The 21595-nt window shown below is 41.8% G+C and overlaps 1 protein-coding gene across 1 annotated transcript in view; it reads right to left on the bottom strand.

The window, feature by feature from the left end:
• The window catches only part of nox5 (NADPH oxidase, EF-hand calcium binding domain 5), a 46980-nt gene that overhangs the window by 10742 nt on the left and 14643 nt on the right, over positions 1-21595 (bottom strand). Inside the window, exons 8-15 of the mRNA XM_041174902.1 lie at positions 19885-20017; positions 17224-17366; positions 15948-16103; positions 11728-11772; positions 9721-9845; positions 7113-7197; positions 2690-2789; positions 880-1046 (exon numbers count right to left, since the gene is read on the bottom strand). Coding sequence (XP_041030836.1) covers positions 880-1046; positions 2690-2789; positions 7113-7197; positions 9721-9845; positions 11728-11772; positions 15948-16103; positions 17224-17366; positions 19885-20017 — 954 coding nt within the window. The remainder of the gene's footprint in view (positions 1-879; positions 1047-2689; positions 2790-7112; positions 7198-9720; positions 9846-11727; positions 11773-15947; positions 16104-17223; positions 17367-19884; positions 20018-21595) is intronic.

Raw genomic sequence — 21595 nt, 5'->3', positions numbered from 1 at the left:
GCATCTCCTATACTTGCAGGAGATGAACTGATCTCCATGAGCCCATTCCTTCTGGGTCACCCCACCTCCAGCTGTTTTTTTCCTTGGCACTTCCCCAGTGTAGGGGCAGTAAAGTCAATTGTAGCACCCCATACCTTGCTGCAGCTGAGATCAGTGAACTCATTACAAACCCAGGACCTGTACATCTTACTGCCCTAAAGGGAAACAATCCTGTAGTTCCATTTACTTAGGAACATAAGAGCAGGATTAGGCCATTCAGCCCCTTGAGCCTGCTCAGCCATTCTATTAGATCATGGCTGATCATCTATCTTAACGCAATTTTCCCGCTTTATCCCAATAATCCTTAATGTCATTACTATCTAGAGATCTATCGATCTCTGTCTTGAACATGCTCAATGATTGAGCTTCCAGAGTCCTCTGGGGTAAAGAGTTCCAAAGATTCTCCACCATCTAAGTGAAAAAATTCCTCTTCGTCTCAGTCCTAAATGGCTTGCCCATTATTCTGAGACTGTGTCTCCTGGTTCTAGACCCCCAGCCAGGGGAAACATCCTTCCTGCATTTACCCCTTTAAGAATTTTGTAAGTTTCAATGAGACCACCTCTTATTCTTCTAAATTGTAGAGTATACAGGCACATTCTCCTCAATCTCTCCTCATAAGACAGTCCCGTCATCTTAGGAATTAGTCTGCTGAACCTCTGCTGCACTCCCTTTATGGCAAGTAGTTCCTTCCTTAGGTAAGGAGACCAAAACTGTACACAATATTCCAGATATGATCTAGCCAAGGTTCTAAACAGTTGAAGCAAGACATCTTTACGCCTGCATTCAAATCGTCTTGCAGTGAAGACCACTTCTCTTCCCTCTGTAGGTGAAAACAGTTACCTTGCTCCAATCCGGCCGCCCTGGTTGTGTTCTGGTTCGCAGGCCTGTAATGGAATCACGATTCTCCTTCTTTGCCAACAGGTCTAGAGCCATCTGTAGACCTAAAGCTTTCATGTCATTTTTACTGAGAGCAGAGGTCATGTACATGTGCATCTCCAAGAATCTACCTATTTATTGAGAGGAAGGAACTGTTAAGATACAGAGGTGAAGGACATTGTTTAATTAAGTACTCAGAGCACTTATAAGGAGAGACTGCTGAGACACCAGGAGGCAGACATATGTAATGCTGTAAACCTATTATCATCTAGTTTCATGCTTCACCATCCTGTTTGGAATCCATTTATCAGAAATGACCAACCATCAATTCTGGAGTTTCATTTTGAATGTTAAGAGTAGCATCAAATAATCCACTAATAATTTTTTTGTGTGATGAAATTTTGCACTGATCAAAGTAAGGCATGTGACAGGTAATAAAGTATTTTCCATTTCTTACACACATCATCAGTTTTAATCACAGTCACATCAACTTTGACAGATTCATGAATATCATTTCATTGGAAGATTTTCCCAAGGCAATAGGGGATCGGCAGTCAATTCAGCCTTTCCAATGCCATCCATATCCTGAATACAAAAAATTAAATAAATAAATGAATATCCACTTTTTTTTGAAAACTTTCCTCATAACACTTAATAATCTTTGTTCTTATTAATATGTGGCACGTTCATATAGAAAGAACTTGCATACTCATACAACCTTTCATGCCATCAGGATGTTCAAAATATTTCAAAGTAATTTATGCATTTTTTGAAGTGCAATCACTGTTCTAAACTAGCAAAGCAGAGCAGCCAACTTGGGTACAGCAAGCTCCCACAAACAGCAGTGAGATAACTGAGCACATGATCTGTTTTCTGGTGTTCAGTGAGAGATAAATATTGGCCAGGACACCAGAGGAGGTTTTTCAAATAGTATCTTGGGATTTTTTATGTCTACCTGAGAGGACAGATGTGGCCTTGGCTTAACACATCTTCCAACTTTCAGCACCTGTAACAGCCTTACACTCCTTCAGTACTACACTAAACTCTCAGCCTAGATTGTGTGCTCAAGTATCTAGAAAGGAGTTTGAAGTCCCTTGCTCTAACTCAGAGGTTAAGAGCTCTACCACTGAGCCAAAGCTAACACCTGCAAGAGCACAGAGTACTTTTCCATATTTTGTATCAAACACAGCCCAGCTCTGGAAGGATAAAATCTATAGTTGTACTGCCAGGTGTATTTCACTGTCTAAGTGAGAATAATAGGGACATTTCTCATATCCATGTTTATTTACACTTCAATTAAATCCTGGCGGCCATCACTGACCTGTGCATTAGTGTTAAACCTAGGCTCTGTCTGCCCTCTTAGGTGAATGTAAAAAATCCAATGCACAATATTGGAGGAAAACAGGGATGTATTCCCCAGTGTCCCGACCACAATTTATCCCTCAACATCCCTAAAACAGATTATTCGATTATTATCACATTGTTGTTTGTGCTTAAATGATTGTCACATTTCTTACATTACAACATTACTTCAAAAGTACTTCATTGACTGCAACATTCTGGAGTCACGAAAGGTGCTACATAAATGCAAGTCTTTTCTTATCTCTTTATTGGTGACTCAGGTAGAAACATATATATTCTCAGATTTAGTTCTTACCTGTGATCTAGGATCACATTTTGTCATAACTAAAAAGAGGAAATGCCAATTTACTGCTGCCACCTGTGATTTGACATTGAAATAGAATAAGAGGATGAATCTACTGTTGACACCTACCTTGAGGCTCTTCGTCTGCCTGGTCCATCTCGAGTTTAGTTAGGAGGCTAACAAACCACTCAAATGACTTCTGGTCCCTGTTGATCCAGATAAAGTCAACCTGTAATCACAAATCAGCATTTTTAATCTCTTACAAAACAACTAATTACAACACGCAAACTCTGACGAATTTTGGGGTGATAAATGTAACTCCCAACAAGACAGAGTCAAACTGATCTCAAAAATCTGCCAGACCGGGCAAAGGACCATAAGAACGTGAGAAATAGGAGCTGGAGTAGACCATTTGATCCCTTGCGTCTGCTTCTCCATTCAGTACAATCATGGTTGGTTTCCCCCAACTCCACTTTCCTGCTTGCTCCCCCATATCCACTGATTCTCTGAGAGATTGAATATCTGTCCATCTCAACCTTAAAATATTCAATGATGGGGTATCCACAACCCTCTGGAGTAGAAAATTCCAAAGATTCACAACCTTCTGAGCGAAGAAATTTCTCCTGATCTCAGTCCTAATAAATCAACTCCTTATCCTGAGGATGTGCCCCAGTGTTCTAGGCTCCCCAGCAAGGGGAAATAAGTTCTCAGTATCTTAGTTGCTAATTCTATTTCTCTGATAGTTCCACTAATCAGCTGCAGGTAAACTCAGGTGAAAACCCCTGATGTACGTTCTTAAAAAGTGATCTATAAATGGAAGGGGAGGGAGCACAAGCTGGAAATGGTCCACAAGGTGTCTGTGGAGCCAGGAATAGCACACCCACTACACTTGGATTCACATCAAAGCAACTGGAGGCCAAAAAATGGAACTCTCCTTCAACCACCCCTAGTGGTCCCTTGAAGGACTGTTGTTTAGGCTGTCTTTTACTCAGAATGACTCAGAGGAGCACATGCTTTGTCCAATTTTGGTCTCAGGGTCCTGAAAGAAACATTGTGCCCCTAATTACCATATTCAAGCTCAATGCTCAATTCAATCAAACACCCAAATCCAAAATGGCAACTGGTGAACGTCAGATATAAAATTGGATACAGGAAATCCTGATTTGATTTTGCCAAGTTTCACACTCATCTTACAGCCAAAAATGGGTGAAATTGGATTGAATTTTATCTCTCACTGATTCCAAAGAGGGAAGAATAATTGAAAAGTCAGTCACTACATGTTGCTCTCAATTGCCAACTAGTAGCTGGGCACAAATTGCATTCAATCAGTGTTGACAGAAAAGAGAAAAATAACTATACACAGGAGAAATGAATAACTCTACTAGATAGTTTGTTAATGAAAGTGACTGAACATTTTACCATTAATTCCCATCCAGCAAACATTGAGCATGTTTCATGTCCTGACAATTGTAGCTTTGCGAAAGGTTTAACTGGAACAAATTGGTAGTACAGAACTTGAATGTTGCTGCAAAGGGAGACATGTTGCCAAAGCTTTTCATCTTGTACTCATCAGGTCAAGTGCAAGAATGCTAAATTTCAAACAATCACAACAATTTATACCACAGGAGAAAAGGGCACTTATTGGTTGACAAGTCGACTCTAATTGGCTGACATGTTGCCATGGAGAAAGCAATGGGGAACTATAAGCTCCTCAAGCTACTGGGTAAGTCAAACAAGAACAAGGCTCAACCATTTTCCTTTTGCTAACAGAGAATGGGTCCCTGTGTATGAATGTATGTCGCTTCTAGCGCACATACATTATAAGCTCGACTGATTGTCTTAAAATGTTTTTTTGTTTAGCCATTAGCACATTCAGGATTGTTCAACAAGTGCTGCCCAATTATGAAATCACATCTAAAAGCAGACATATTGTTTTGGTTTTAGAACAGAAACAGGCAATTTGACCCAAAAGTCCATGCAGGTGTTTATTCTCTCCTCCTTCTTCATCTAACTCCTTCAGCCTAACCCTCTATTCCCTTCTCCATCAATAGCTTACACTTGATTGCATCTACGTTATTGCCGCAAGTGCTCCCTGGGGTAGTGACTCCCACATTCTCACCACTCTCTAGGTTTCCTCTGAATTCCTGATTTGATTTCTTGCTATCTCATATTGATGGCCTCTAGCTTTGCTCTTTTTGTTTTTTATATATAATTTTTAATCCACTTGGATTTACACTCCAATCATGTAATATATCCAACAGATATGACCAAAAACAGTGGCTAATTTTAAATTTTAAAAAACGCACAAAAGGTTCAGAAATGGAGAAACGAAACACTTCACTGAGAGGTAAATTTAATTTTCTCATGCTTTTCTATAATTTTACCAGCAACCTGATTACATTAGAATGCATGGAGCTTAAATTTCCAGTGGTTGAGCTGTTTCAGCATGATGCTTTAAAGCTTGGATGAATAACTACACACTGTAATGGGTACTCATCCATCTGCTTAATGAAAGGATCGTGCTGAAACAGCGCAGACACTGTAAAAAGAGTAGGGGCAGATGACAACACAATCAAGCTTTGCAATAGCATCCTTTCCATAGTTGAATGGCCTGCCAAGCACTCAAATATGATGCTCTTTTGGTGAGAGACCAGAATGCGACTAACCTCTAGAACTTCAAGGAAGGTGGGAAGAGAACTGACTTTTTATTTTAAAAATGAACTATAACCATTTATCTCATGTGTCAATGTCTTATCAATTACACTGTTAAGGTTCGTTAATTACATTGTTAATCTTAAGAGAAACAGGTGATGGGTATTAATTGCTTTTGAGCACGTATAAATATAGGGCATAGCTGGGACACTGGGTTGAGTGGGGGGAGAGCTATGAGACTGAACATGTCAATAAATTCTCTTAATAAAGAAAACCCCTGTGTCTTGGTCTCAGCTTTATCAACCGGCTTGGATCCTGTTAGCACCATGGATTCTCCCCCTATTTTAACCTCCCTTACACCCTATTCTCATTGAGGGTGGGGTGTTAAAATTGGGGCTACAACAGCCTTGATTTACTTATTTATAGCATTAATTATGCATTCCAAATGAAAAAGCCACCTTTCTCTGAGTTGCAGCTATAGGCTTACTCAATGGGAGTTTGGATAAGCATTTTTCCATTGCAAGATACTCATTGTTTAAACTTTTTGAAGCATAGAAGGCAATAATGGCATCAACAGTCTATTCCAATACAGGATTGCCAGAGTAATACTGTTACCTATTAAAGCTGCATCATGGTTTCTGATACCACCTGAACTCTTCACTTAAGTCACCATCTCCTAATCATTTTCTGCTGTCCAATAATTTCCACATAAGCCAGTTGATTATCAGGGAATATCAATGTCAGTTAATATTTCACAACATTAATTAATTATCCTCTGTACTCAAGGTAAAACACCCTTTGAATGGTACTGCCTAACTGTGCAGCATGAACCATTCTCACAGCGATGGTCAAGGTGTTGAGAGGTATTCAGTTTTAGGCCTCAGAGACCAGAGCCAAGGTACCCAAATCATCCAGAATCTGATGCTAATCCGACTAATGATTTCATGCAGCCCGCTCGTACCTCACACAAACAGTGGCAAGTGCAGCCTTAATAGGTAACAGTATTACTCTGGCAATCGTGTATTGGAATAGACTGTTGATGCCATTATTGCCTTCTATGCTTCAAAAAGTTTAAACAATGAGTATCTTGCAATGGAAAAATGGTTATCCAAACTCCCATTGAGTAAGCCTATAGCTGCAACTCAGAGAAAGGTGGCTTTTTCATTTGGAATGCATAATTAATGCTATAAATAAGTAAATCAAGGCTGTTGTAGCCCCAGTTTTAACACCCCACCCTCAATGAGAATAGGGTGTAAGGGAGGTTAAAATAGGGGGAGAAAATTTACATACCTCTTTGTGCCATATTCCAATTGGCTGCTAGTTTAACTCTCAGGATGTTGTGAGCTAATCACCAGAGGTGACAACTGCTTCATAAAAATTCATACATCAGGGTCTGATGGCTTAATTCAGATTCTGATACGATTTTAACCCTGGGCCATGTGAATCGCACGTGATGCTGACTGTCTAAGGTAAAGCTGATGTTAAATGCATCAAGGGCCAGGACAGGCCTGGCAAGAGAACACATCCTGATCCCACAGGTAAAGCTTGGACCTCCCCTGTCCCCAGACTTCCTCCCTTCCTGCTGCCTTCCAACATCCCATCTCCTCACTCGCCATGACTTACCTCGGTCCTGGGGTCTCTTCCGTCGGTTGCATAAATTGCCAACTCTGCTTGGACATATTCTTGGAGGTTTTATCACTTGACCTCCCCCAGCTCTAAGTATGTTCCCAACTCATAAATACAAGTATTCAAAGAAAATGAAAAACACATTTTTAGTGCTCCCATGATTTTTTTTCCATGCGTTGCTCATGGCTGGTGATTAATGTTTAATTTCTGGAGACTTCAGGTATCCCTGGAGGGTTGGCCAGACTTGACTTTGGCCTCTCACATGTCCATTTACCTTTCTCAAACTCATCTCGTTATCCTTGACATTTTCACACCAGGAATAACTACAATTAGGGCAATTCTGCTTTCTCATGCGATACCTATGATAATTAAGAGGCACAAAATTACCACAGTGAAAATTATTTTATAAGTTATTAAAGTATTTTAAGTTTGTTATTTTTATAACTAGATACATTCGTGGTCTTAAAGGTGACAATTAAGAAAAGAAACACTCCAAAATTACTTTCCATGGGATAAACCTTATGACCCAATGAATCATTGAATGGTTACAGGAGGTGGCCATTTGGCCCATCCTGTCCATGCCAGCTCTGTGCAAGAGCAAATCAGCTAATCCCAGCCCTCACCCTTTGCCCATAGTTCTACTATCTTTTTCTCCTCAGGTGTTTAACCGATATACTTTTGAAAGCCGCAGTTGAATCTGCCTCCACCAAATTCTCAGGTCGTACATTCCAGATCCTCACCATGTCTCCACTGCTTAAATACATTGTCCTCATGTCACTTTTAGTTCTTTTGCCTTGCACCTTAAATCAGTGTCCTCTGGTTCTCGATCTTTCTGCCAATAAAACCAGTTTCTCCCTTCCTATTCCGCCTACATCCCTCATGATTTCGAACGCCTCTATCAAATCTCCGCTCAGCCTTATCTTAGGAGAATAACTCCACCTTCTCCAATACATCCTTGTAATTGAAGTCCATCAATCCTGGAACTATTCTTGTAAACTGTTCTACACTTTCACTAAAGCTTTCACATCCTTCCAGAAATGCATTGCCCAGAACACAACACAATACTCTATTTGAGGCCAAACCAATGTTTCACAAAGGATCACGATAGCTTCCTTGCTTTACACTCTATGTCTCTATTTATAAAGATGGATGCTCTGAAAGCAGAACTCCATGTGAATAGAAAGCAGACAAGGCGTTTGGGCACTGGAGGATAGTATGCTCAATTCTCATGACTTTCAAGTCCACCAATGTATTGAAATCATTGCCAGTGCTGCCCTCAGTACCTCAATGAGTAATCCCATCATGTAATGTTCTGTGTTAGGACTGCTAATGTGTGAAGTTCACCCATATAATGGAATCTACTTTTTCAAACAATTTGGGCTCGAAATTTGTCTTGGGCAATGGTGGAATACAGGCAGTATCAGATCAGCGCCCCGCTATACATAGCACTTAGGGGAGGTGGTGGTATAGTGGTATTGTCACTGGACTAGTATTTCAGAGACCCAGGGAATTGCTCTGGAGACCTGGGTTCATATCCCACCACAGCAGATGTTGAAATTTGAATTCAATAAGAAAATCTGGAATTAAACCATTGCTGATTGTCTTACAAACCCACCTGGTTCACTAATGTCCTTTAGGGAAGGAAATCTGCTGTCCTTACCTCGTCTGGCCTAGATGTGACTCTTTAACTCTTACTGGGTAACACACCAAGTTCAAGATAAATGACAGAAAGCCAGATATTAAACTGCCAGTACATGAAAACTATTGAATTGAATATTCACATTGTGAATGATCACACTCCTGTGGTAATTATACTCTACTTGGGCAGTCTTCCTGGGCACACCACAAATTGCCCCCAGCTTGACACTAAATTGGAAATCTTTACTGGAAGAGACTAAAGAGACATGGAAAATTTATGGCAATAGAAGGAGGCCATTCAGCCCATCATGTTGGTGCCAGTTGGAAAAAGAGCTATCCAACCTAAATCCCACTTTCCAGCTCTTGGTCCGTAACCTTGCAGCTTATGGCACTTGAAGTTCATATTCAAGCGTTTTTTTTAAATGTAACAAGAGTTTCTACCTCTTCCACCCTTTCACAAAGTGAGTTCCAAACCCCCGCCATCCTCTGGTTGAAACTATTTCTTCTCGGCTCACCTCTAATGTTTCTGTCAATTGCTTTATGGCTCCTGGTTATTGACTTCTCTGCTAAGGGAAGTGGGTCTTTTCAATCCATTCTGTCTGGGTCCCTATAGGTCACTGGTATGGGAAATGATAAATTGTCACACTGGTGTAGTATGATGTGCTCTTCGCAGGTTGAAGGTGAAGTGTATTGTTGGAACAGAATTCAGGGAGCCATGCTCTGCTTCTAACTGTAACTTTAATTTTAACTGCTGACTTTTAGACGAGCTGTTAAACTGAGGCCCTTGCCTGGCCTTTAAGGGGGAAGTAAAAGATCCTATGGCCCGTACTGTTTCAAAGAAGGCCAAGGCAGCTTTCTCCATGGTGTCCCAGCCAATATTCATCCCTCAATAAACATCAATAAAAACTGATTGTCTGATCATTACCTCATGGTTCTTTGTAGGAAGTTCCTGTGCGCAAGTTGACTCTTGCATTTCTGACATTACAACAGTGACTTCACTCCAGAAGTGCTTCAGTGGATCTAAAGCACTTCTGGACATCCCGTGGTTTTAGAAGGCGCTATATAAATGCAAGTTATTCCTTCTGTTCTTTAGCTGGCCTGGGACTGCTTGATATTAGCACTGGATTGCTGTGATGGAAGATTTCCATTGCACAGCCCAGATATGTCTCACCTTGTGATGTGCACAGAAATGGAACAGATTGTCACATTTGTCCTTCATATTGTCACTCGAGGTCTAAGCTCACCTGTACATGATGCTTTGCAAAATGGAAGCAAATGGGGTGATACCGATGCCAGCTCCAATCAACACTGCGTGCTCTGAGGTGAAGATTGTCCTGGTTGGTGTCCCATATGGGCCATCAATGTAGCACTGGCGAGGAGCACAATTCATTAGTGGACATACTTATAAATGATAAAAAAAATACAAAAACTGCATTATTCCTTTCGATGGGAAACGAGATATAGTCAAACAATTTGTCTGAAATCAATGTGACATTTCAGGTCTCTAATGCCTGTAAGTTCTAATTTCAAAAACATTTCAAAGCTCTGCCACATTCTTTCACCTTTTAACAAGAAGTTGGTCCACGGAAATTTTATGAGGTTGCAGAAAGACAGGAATGAGGTGCTTCTGTGCTTTTTTCAAAATTTTAACTTCTCAGAATTTCTCATATTCCCCTCCTTTCCTGGGGCTGTTGAGTTACAGCTTAGGGTCTGTAACTGTGGGAGGAAACAGTTCCTTCTTCATGACACTGAGTCAGCAGGTTCTTTGATTTAAACAGCCACGCCTTTGTTACCTCAAGATTTGACTAGTTCAATACACTAAAATAAAAGCAAAATACTGCGGAAGCTGGAAATCTGAAATAAAAACAGAAAATGCTGGAAAATCTCAGCAGGCCTGGCAGCTTCTGTGGAGAGAGAAACGGAGTTAACGTTTCGAGTCCGTATGACTCTTCTTTAGAACACTTCTTCTGAAGAATAGTCATTTGGACTCAAAACGTTAACTGTTTTTCTCTCCACAGACCCGCTGAGCTTTTCCAGCATTTTCTGTTTTTATTCCAATGCACTGCTGGCTGGTCTCCCACATTCTACCCTCTGCAAACATGAGGTCATCCAAAACTCTGCTGCCCATGTTTTAACTCGCACTAAGTCTCGTTCACTTAGCACCCCTGTGCTCGCTGATCTACATGGGCACCCGGTCAAGCAATGCCTTGATTTTAAAATTCTCAAATCCGTCCATGGCCTCACCCCTCCCCATCTCTGCAATCTCCTCCAACCCCATAACCCTCCAAGATATCTGCACTCATCTAATTCTGGCCTCTTGAACAACCTGGATTTTAATTACTCCACCATTGGTTGCCATGGCCCTAAATTCTGGAATAATCTTTTTAAACCTCTCCACCTCCTTAAAGACACTCCGTAAAACCAACCTCTGACCAAGCCGTTGATCATCTGACCTAATATCTCCTTATGAGGCTCGGTGTCATATTTTGTTTTATCAGGCTCCTGTGAAGCACCTTGGGATGTTTTATTACATAAAAGGTGCTGTATAAAAATAAGCTGTTGTTGTGAAAAACATCATATCCAACACTGATTCATGTTCACCCACATCTACACATCTGCCTTTCTATAAAGTGATGAGTCAACTGACCACATAGAAATATCACTGATAATTGACTTTTTATAAGTTCATATTTCACACAAAGTATAAATCAGCCTCAAAGAAACCATGATTATTGTATTGAAGGTCAAGCTTATTCAAAGGGCCTTGAATTAGGAAATGTTCTCAAAACTTTCCCTCACAGATGAGCAGCAAACAAAGCCACTAGTACATAGGTACACAATACTCTTGCCTCTGAGTCAAAAGGTTTGGGATTCAGCAACCACTCCAGGCTTTGACCATGTAACCTATGCTGACACATAGTGCAGTATTGAGGGAGTGCTGTTTTGTCAGAGGTGCTGTTCTTTATGTGAAATGTTAAACCAAATCTCTGTCTAGCTTTTCTAATGGTTCAGGTGCATGTTAAAGATCCCATGGCATAAAGTAAAGAAGAGCGGAGAATTCTCCAGGTCAACGTTATGCCTTTAACCCAAAAAGCTGAACTGGACGTTGTTGTTTGTTGGATATTGCTGTGTCAAAAGCTATGACGTGTTCATATACATGACAGCAGTGACAATACCTGAAAGTGATTGATTGTATATGAAGTAATTTAAATGTACTTTAAACAACTTTGAATGCGGAGCCTTTTCTTTACCTTAATGTTGCAGTATCGATGATTGTCACTCAGTTTTGTAGAGACCTTTTAAAAAAAAATCAGAGTATTAATTACTAAACTAACAATGAGATGCAGTTTGTTGACGTCATTGTATATTCGACGCCCCTCCCCTAATTTTCTTCCCTTCTTCCCTGAAGGTGCTGATTCATGGCGAAGTCTGAATCAATGGGTGTCAGCAGTCTTCCAGCTCAGAGTGGATATTCTCAATCTGTGCAGCTGCTGTGGTGGGATTTAAACTCATGTTTTCAGACCATTTGTCTGGATTACTAGGCCACCAACATAACCACTATGCTATTGTACCCATTTACATATTTTTTTACAACTAATAAACCAAAGTATTAAAAGAAAATGAAGAAAATGTCCACCTGCTTTTTCAGGTGAATATAACAGATCCCACAAAACATCTGAGGTACAAGCCAGGGGAATGTGACAGAATACTCTCCACTTACCTGGATGAATACAGCTCCACAATACTCAAGAAGCTTGACGCCACCCAGGACAAAGCAGCCCACTTGACTGGCACCACATCGACAAACATTCACTCCCTCCACCACCGACACACAGTGGCAGCAGTATGTGCCATCTATAAGATGCACTGCAGAAACTCACCAAGGCTCCTAAGACAGCACCTTCCAAACCTGCAACCTCTATCGCCTAGAAGGACAAGGGCAGCAGATGCATGGGAACACCACCACTGCATGTTCCCCATCAAGCCAAACACCATCCTGACCTGGAACTATATCGCTGTTCCTTCACTGCTGCTGGATCAAATCCTGGAACTCCCTAACAGCACTGTGGGTGTACCTACACCAGATGGACTGCAGTGGTTCAAGAAGGCAACTCACCACCACCTCCTCAAAGGCAATTAGTGATGGGCAATAAATGCTGGCCTAGCCAGTGATGCCCACATCCCATGAACGGTTAAAAAATGTTTGAAGAGTAGGGAAACTCTACTTGTGTCCTGACCAATATTTATCCCTCAGTGGACAACACTGAAGCAGATTATCTGATCATTATCACTTTGCTGTTTTTGGGAGATTGCTATGCACAAATTTTCTGCCATATTCTCTGTACGATTGCAAAAAATGCTTCAATGGCTATCAAACACTTTTGGATATCCTGAGGCTATGAAAGATTCTATATGAATACAAATTCTTTCTTCATTCTCTGAATCATCCCAGGGTTGGTCTTGTGCATCACCTTGTGGGCAAATCCAGGTTGACAGATACAGAAAGGAATCACGTCAATGTTAATACAACAACAACAAAAAAAGAAAGGAATATAATTTAAAATGCAGTGGAGATAAAGAAGGATAATTAATAAGCAGGCATGAAAGCAGGTCCTCATGTCAATCCAGGCAGGAACAGTGTGCAATTGGAGATAAAGTTGCTTTGTTGCAGGGTTGATAAATTTAACAGATCTTCAAATAAACATCTCTGCAGCCTCTGGCACCTCCACATTCTAGTTTAATTAATGTTTTCTTTTCTAGTTATTTGCATCATTCGCAACCTGCAACAATACTAAAAACAAGAAAAGCAGCCATTTACAGGACAGATGAATCCATATGCCCCATCATACAATGTTCTGATGCCTATGTTGTGACACCTCCACAGTTAGGGTTGCTAAGTTACGATTTGATTCCACTCCCTCCACTCTCCACAAACCCCCACAACCTCATTCCAGCCCCTAAGGTACATTTCTAAATCTCTTACCCAGCTGACTTCGCCCAAAATGAACCCTGAGAGGAAATATTCCACTCCCTGCTAACTGAATTCAACAGTTACCCCTTGACTATGAAGGCACCATGACTGCAACATGTACAGATTCACTGTACCTAAACTCACTTCAATACCTCCCAGCCCTGCATTCTCTAATATTGAGCAGCCATCTCAACTGATTACCATCACCTCCAAGTTCCCCTCCAAGTCACACACCACACTGTCTTGGGTATATATTCCCATTCCTTCATCATTGCTGGCTCAAAGTCCTAGCATCCTCTACCAAACGCCATTGGTTGGAGCCATCACCACCAAAGGCACTGCAGAAATTCGAAGTGAAGGTTCACTACTACAGGACAACTGGTCACGGGCAGTAAATGTTGCTATGCCAATGGCTCCTGAGAGTGCAAATAAAGAAACCCTGGTCAAGGGGTTTATCATTGTTAACCTGACCCTTTCCTTAGCCAACCACTAAATCTGTGCAGGAGTTACTGCACAGTTGTCACAAGTTGTTCTGACAGGGTTGACCCCCACCCCCCCGCTGCTGTTCCACCCCTCCCTCTTCACTTTCTTCAGTCCCATCGAGGTGTTGCTCCAGCCTAACAGTGCTGGTTTTGATGAAGGGCCCCATTTTGAACCTTGACATGTCCTCTTCCATCACATGTTGACTTGAACCTAGATGCATTTCCACAATTTTCCATCTGACTTCAGGGGCCAGATTTTCCCTGTGGGCTTCTGAAACCTGATGGTCAGGTTCAAAAGCCTGGAGTGGTGGAAGAAGTCTGCACTGTGGGGGAAACAGTCACTCACAGGTGATTTTTCCCAGTGTAGCCAATTAATGGCCAGACGGCAGGCTTGCCATGCATCAATTGGTTGGGCTCTCAATGCTGGAGGGCCAATCATAGGCCATCCAGCTTGAAAGCAGCAGCAGGATACCCATGGGGAGGTAAGTGAGAGAGAGGGTGCCTCAAAATAGAGGTGGCCCCTCTCCAAATTTTTTGAATTAAATTTTTTTTGAAATGGCCTCTGCAGCGAGACCACCACTGAAGTGGGGTCGGGGTGGGGGGGTGGTGGGGGAGGGGGGTAGCTGGTGGTGGGGGAGCCCTCCTACAGGGTAGCTTGCAGCTGCTGATGCACGCCAGCAGAGAGGGAGGACCCCCAGCCCTGCCTGAAGCAGAGGGCTCCTCAGCCTGCTGCCAACTGACCTCCATTGCCTCAGCAGGCCTGGAAAATCCCAATTGACCTCTTTCAGTTGGCCTAATGCGGCTGATAATTAGGTAACCCGGCTACCAGCCACGTGCCGACAGGTAACCCTGCCAACCCTCCATCCCTGCCTCTGGGTAATGGGACTGGAGCTGGGATGGGGCAGGGGGACTGGCATGCAGGCTGGCTTGCTATTTTTAGCTCCCACCCGCCTTCATTCCTAGCCCTTGCAGGGGCTCAAGATTTAGCCCCAGATGTCCAACATCTGTGCTTTTTATATCCTTTTCATCTTAAAATACTTAAATAACTGCAGTGTCTCAGTGATCTGATGTCTAACAATGTGCCGCTAGTTGATTAATAAGTAAAGATGCTATCAACTAAAATTCCAAAAACCATTACTTATACAAATGATAGGCTGTAAGTGGGGTATTCACTGAAGCAGCCAACAGCATCATAAGTTTTAAAATATTTATTTAAAGATGATAAGTGTCTTCCTTTATACCAACACATTCAATATTACAAGTATTCTTACAAACATATTTAGAAATTAGATGACCCCTTGCCTGCTTTTTGGGCAGGATACAGACCCTTATGCCTCCAATATAGTGGACAGGAAGTGCATGCTTATTATGAGCCAGAAGCATAATGAGCACCCGATTGGTAAAGAAAGACTTGCATGAGTGAGTCTTTGGAACTCTCTTTTTCAAAAGGTGGCAGAAGCAGGGTCCTTGAATATTTTTAAGGCAAAACAAGATAGGTTCATGATTGGCAAGGGGGTGAAAGGTTATCAGGGCAGGGCAGGAATATGGGGTTGAGGTTACACACAGATCAGCCATGATCTTATTGAATGGCGAAGGAGGCTCGAGGGGCCGAGTGGCCTAATCCTGCTCCTAATTCATATGTTCATATTTATTTGGGCTTTTCATGACCTTTAGGCATCTCAAAGTGCTTTACAGTCAATGAAATACTTTTGAAGTGTAGTCACTGTTGTAATGTAGAAAATAAAAATACATGTCTAGGTCATTAGGCTATTTATTTACATATTTATTATTCACCTTCAAGAATACCTTGGTACGTTGCAGAGTTATTAGAGAAGAACAGTCCAACAATGATTCTATGACTCAGCTTTTGAAGTTATTTATTACAGAGAATATACAACACAGAAACAGATCACTTGGCATCACAGGTCCATGCTAGTAGTTATTCCATACCCACTCTACACCCTACTCTCATCTAACCCTATTGACATATTCCTCTATACCCAGGTCTGCTTCATACCTCTCGGAGCTGAGGGCCATCTGCACCATCCAGTTTGACGTTAATGTCCAAGGGCTCATTCTGGCGGTGCTGGCGGGGTTTATATGATGTCAGCTCTACCATGTCCTCCTTGTTGGTCGCTACTGAATCATTAGAGGCAGCCAAGTTACAAAGGTGCTCCTGGGGATGGCAAAAAAACAGGAAAAGAACCATACCTAAGTAGTGTAGGAAGGAATGAGAGTTAACCGTAAGGATGGCAGATGACAAATGCACTAAATGTAGAATAGCAGGTGATGTTATTACATGTTACCAGGCACAGATTGAGTATTTGGATGATGGCAAAGACCATGGGGTAGATCTTGACTTGATGTAAAATGGGTTGTTATATCACTCTCAAATTTTTATTTCCATTGAAGCTAATGTAAAACAGGCTGCCCACTCACTATCATCCATTTTACACTATCGCACAAAGTCAAGAGCAACCCCAGTATGTCTGAAGCTCAAGCAGCTTGTCAATGTCATCACAATCCCTCAAAATGTTGTTGCCTAGGAACACATGGGAAACAGTAAAAAATGCAAACCTAACATCACTCAGTGTGCTCTGTGGCTCTCTTTGGCTATCTCTTGGGCACTGCAGAAGGAAACTAGAGCAGAAGTTTTTTGAACAGAAAATGTAATGCAACAGGCCATTTGCATACCAACCATGTAACTGAATTGAAATGCTACTGGATAGCAATGACACTTGGGTTTGCATCATTTGTAATTTCAGGAATTTTTCTCTAGGACTGTTTTCCAAAATTTCCCAAGCTTTTCCACTTCAAATATCCTGGGGTAGGAAGGACATTGGAAAGGCAGAGAGAGAGACAGAGAAATGGTTGGCTCAAGAGTGACATGTTGATGCTCGAATTAGTTAGTCATCCCTGTACGATATAAGGACATTTCCTCCAGACATCGTATTAATACATCTGGGTAAAGGTTAATTTTTTAATAACTGGTAGGTACAGGTTTTGTGTTCCACTGGATTTGGAGTGATTACCCTGGGAAGTTTCAGCAGGGTCCAATGCAATGTTAATGGGTACATTGGTAGCAGTCACGATAGGTTTGCCAAGTTTAAATCTCAGCACAAAGCTGACCAAGTAAGGCTCAATATGGGAACAGGTTACATCAATCATGAAAAGATGCGGAATTGCCAACTTTGGACAATAGCATAAACCTGTTAGCAAGGTTTCAGCTATAAATCCGGGGTTATTGCAAAGACCAAGTTCATTGAAAAAGCAACAGAAACAGGAGGGCAGACCTGTGCACACTTCTGGTGCTTCATGTTCCTCAGGTTTTTTGTCAGCCGCTTTGGTTCATTGCCCAGTAGCTCAGGTTGTCGGAAGTATTCATAGAGTTGGTTGGTCCACTGGCCAAGGGACCTGACATGAAGCCAAATAGTGTCTGCAGATCAAAATAAGTGTAAACATTACAAATATTATCTCTCTTCTTTCTGGCAACTGGAATGATTCAATAAATGGTCACAAAGATGAGCCACTAGGTGTCACTCTTCGCACATGGTTTTGAGTCCATTCTGCTCAATGTTCACATCATATTTGGGAATTAAGTGACCCAGTTGGCTGATCACTCTGCTTAGTTATATTGTTTATTTTGACACTGATTTTAAAAGTATAAAAACTAAGGCTTTAAGGAGTGGCTCCCTCAACAATTCAGCTGATAAATGTACAAAAATAACATTTAAAATCTGAGTTGGTTGATTTCATCCAGGTGGCAAATAAGGGCAGTACAACTGGGCTCACTATTATGGGCCAGATCCAAGCTACCTTTTGCCCTAAGTTAATTGACCTTGGTTGCAATGATAGCAGAGGTTCAAATATAGGCTATACTAAGTACTATAGCTAAGTACTATACTAAATACCTATAGATGATGCAGGGACAAGTGGATTAAAGGTCCACCCTGAATGTTACCCAGTGTCATCCGTTAGAAATGGGCGACGATGATGTACCCCGTGGCTGAATAACTTCCGAACAAGCTGCCAAATCTCTTGTGTGAATAATGATCCAACTGACATGGTGTTGGAGGTTTCAAGGAGTGAAGTACTTTATGAGATGAAAGGAAGGCAGAAAATTTGGCAGAAAAAATTAGCAATGGAATAATTTTTAGAAAAAGGCTAAGAACATAAAAAATAGTAGGCCATCTGGCTCCTCAAGCCTGCTCTGCCATTCACGATGATAATGGTTGATCCGATTGTGGCCATAACTCCACTTTCCTGCCTTTCCCCTATGACTCTTGATTCCCTTGTACATCGAAAATCTGTCTAACTCAGCCTTGAATATATTCAATGACCCAGACTGCTCTGCTTTCGGGGGCAGAAAATTCCAAAGACTGATAAACCCCTGAAAGAAGAAATTCCTCCTCACCTCTGTCTTAAATGGAAGGCTCCTTATTTTGAAACTGTACCTCCTAGTTCTAGGAGAAACATCTAGGGAAACATCCCCACAGTATCTATCCAGTCAAAGCCTACTCAGGATCTTATATGTTTCAATAAGATCACCTCTCATTCTTTTAAACTCCAATGGGTTTGGGTCTAACCTGCTCAGCCTTTCCTCAAAAGACAACCCCATCATCCCAGGAATCAGCCCAGTAGGATTTCTTTGAACTTCCTCCAATGCAAATATATCCCTCTTTAAGTAAGGAGACCAAAACTGTATGCAGTACTCCAGTGTGGTTTCACCAAAGCCCCATACAGTTGTGGCAAGACTTTCTTACTTCTATATTTCATTCCCCTTACAATAAAGACTGACATTTCATTTCATTCCTAATTACTTGCTGTAGCTGTATGCTAACTTCTGGTGATTCATGTACAAAGACACACAGATCCCCCTGTACCATAGCATTCTGCAGTCTCTCTCCATTTAAATAATATTCTGCCTTTCTATCCTTCCCACCAAAGTGGTCAATCTCACATTTACCCACATTAAACTCCATCTGCCAAATTTTTTTCTGCCCACGTTACCTATCTTTATTTCTTTGCCCTCCTCACAACTTGCCTCCCTTCCTATCTTTGTATCATCAACAAATTTGACTACAATATTATCGGTCCATTTATCCAAGTCATTAAAAGAGATTGTAAATAGTTGAGGCCCCAGCACTGATCCCTATGGCACTCCAGAAGTTATAGTTTGCCAACCTGAAAATGTCCCATTTATCCTAACTATCTGTTTCCTGTTAGTTAGCCAATACTCTATTCATGCTAATATATTTCTCCCAACATCATGAGCTCTTATCTTGTGTAGTAACCTTTTACGTGAAGTAATATAATGTAAAATATATATAAAAAATGTAAACTTATGGAACTTGGTGATGCTGGAGTTTTATCTGTTCAACACACAGACTAAATATAAAAGAACTTATATTCCTTACGCAAACTGTCGAGTGAGCAGCTCCTGAAAGACACATGTGTCAGTATTATTTTTTAATGGGTTGAATAGAAGATAAGAGAATAATTGGCATAAGATGTACATTGGAGCAGGGCATTTTTTAGAAACAGGAAAAGGCATATGGTCCTATGAACGTGTTCCTTTTCCACAGGTCAATTCAATTTACCTTTTCCCCTTTAGACCCTTCAATCTTCTCTCTTCAAAAACACATCCCATTGCATCTTGAACCCACATATTGTCTACTTCATTGTCCTTTCCTGGCAAATTATTTCACAGTCTATCATGCTTTGGGCAAGAATTTCCACCTGACATACATTCCTGCTCTATAAATTCTTATTTTTTGCATCCCCTGATATTTGAACCCTTTGCCTCAGCGATCAAGCTGCTGATCAACTTTTGTCAGCTCTCTTCATAACTTTAAAAATGTCACTTGATGTCTTCTCTTTTCCACTGAAGTCAATCCCAATGTCCTTGACCCGCCCTTATAGCAGAAGTAAGTCACAACATTTCTCTATCATACCTTGCTGCTCTGGAGCACTGCTGATTGTAAACGGATGCCACTCATACTTGGCTATTGCTGGAATGTTGACATACACATAGTCTCCTGGTTTATAGTGAAAGAATGGTGATCTCTTGATAACTAGATGGGTAACCTGAATATTAAGAAGAATATTTTCATTACAATTTCATATACAGAAGTCTTGCTTCTAGTGTCTACTTGACACAATTGAAAACGTCACACACCAAGGGTAGGATTTTCCCTGTGGGCATGGTCTGGGGAACGGAGATTTTCCCCAAAGCAACCAATTAAAGGTCAGAGAGCAAGCTGGCTGACTAATTAAGGACAACGGGCAAGATCTAGAAGCTGGAGGACCAATCAGAGGCCTTCCAGCTTGAAAGCAACAACAGGATACCATTGCAAGTAATTGAGGGAGATGGTGCCTCAAAATGGAGGAACCCTTTCTCCAACATTTTTTAAATTTTAGATTAAAAATGGCCTTTGCAGCCGGGAGAGCACCATGGAGGGAGAACCTGCCCCCTGGATGGCTTGTGGCTGCTGCTGCACCCTGGCTGGCAGGGAGGGCCTCTAGGCCTGCTCAAAGCACCGCTGGGAGATAGGCTTTAGGTCACTACAAAGTTCTCTTCCGCCTCGGGGAACCTAGAGGCTGACTGAAAAATCTCAGTTGGCCTCTGTTAACAGGCTTTAAGAGGCCTTTAATTGCCAATTGTCTGCCCGCTACTTGTGGACGGGTGGTCCTGCTGTTCCGTCTCCCACCCTGGTCCCCAATCCTGCCTCCAGGAAAATGGCCCGAGGACAACATAGAGCTGGGGAACTGGAACAACAGCTGGTAACACAGAATTTCACATCTGCCTGTCTTTGTTCTCGGCCCTGGCAGAGCTAAAAAATCCAGCTGGGATCTTCACTGGCATCACACTGGGTTAACATGGTGAAGCTGGTTGCTCATGCCCAACTTTCCACCACTGACCCAAGTGAATTTCCTGTGGTTGGCCCACTTCAGGTTCTTCTTCCTCAGGCTCTTGGTGGTATCTCAGTAGATGGTGGGGCAGGGAATCATTGCTGGGGCAGGTCTGGGGCATTTGTGGCAGCTTAAAAGGGCCACCTGCACTCCGGGGAGAAGTCTATTAGCTGGAGGGAGAACATGAACAAATAGCAAAGACAAAATAGCATCCTCCTTCAGAGAAGTAGACAGCGATAACAACTTGCATTTATGAGATTGAAAGCTCATCTTGGGGTCAAACATGACACCAAAGTTTGAACAGTCTGGCACAGCCTCAGACAGTTACCAGGGAGAGGGATGGAGTTGGTGGCTAGGGAACAGCTCCTGATGGGGACTGAAGACAAAATCTATTTCACTGTAGATGTGAATTTGGCCAACCCTGTACCACAGTGGATAATGATGAATCTTACTGTTAGAAAAGGCTTGTAACTACTGAGGTACAACAATTAACAGTCAATACACTGAGCTTCACACAGTAAATTACTTTACCATCTCATCCTCAATATTGCACTGGACTGACAGCCTAGTCACAAACATTTGACCCAGAGGCAATAGTGCTATCTGCTGAGCAGGCTTGTCATAGCAGCTGCTCAATAAGGCAGTCTGTTTTCAATTTTTGGTACCTGGACAGCAGGGTGAGTTATCTGAATTTTGCTTACTCTAGACCCCTTACCACTACATCCCAGCACCTGCCTTCAGCCAGGAGACTGG

The sequence above is a fragment of the Carcharodon carcharias genome, chromosome 26, assembly GCF_017639515.1.
Source record: "Carcharodon carcharias isolate sCarCar2 chromosome 26, sCarCar2.pri, whole genome shotgun sequence".
Lineage (NCBI taxonomy): Eukaryota > Metazoa > Chordata > Chondrichthyes > Lamniformes > Lamnidae > Carcharodon > Carcharodon carcharias.
This window is presented reverse-complemented; position numbering and strand designations above follow the sequence as displayed.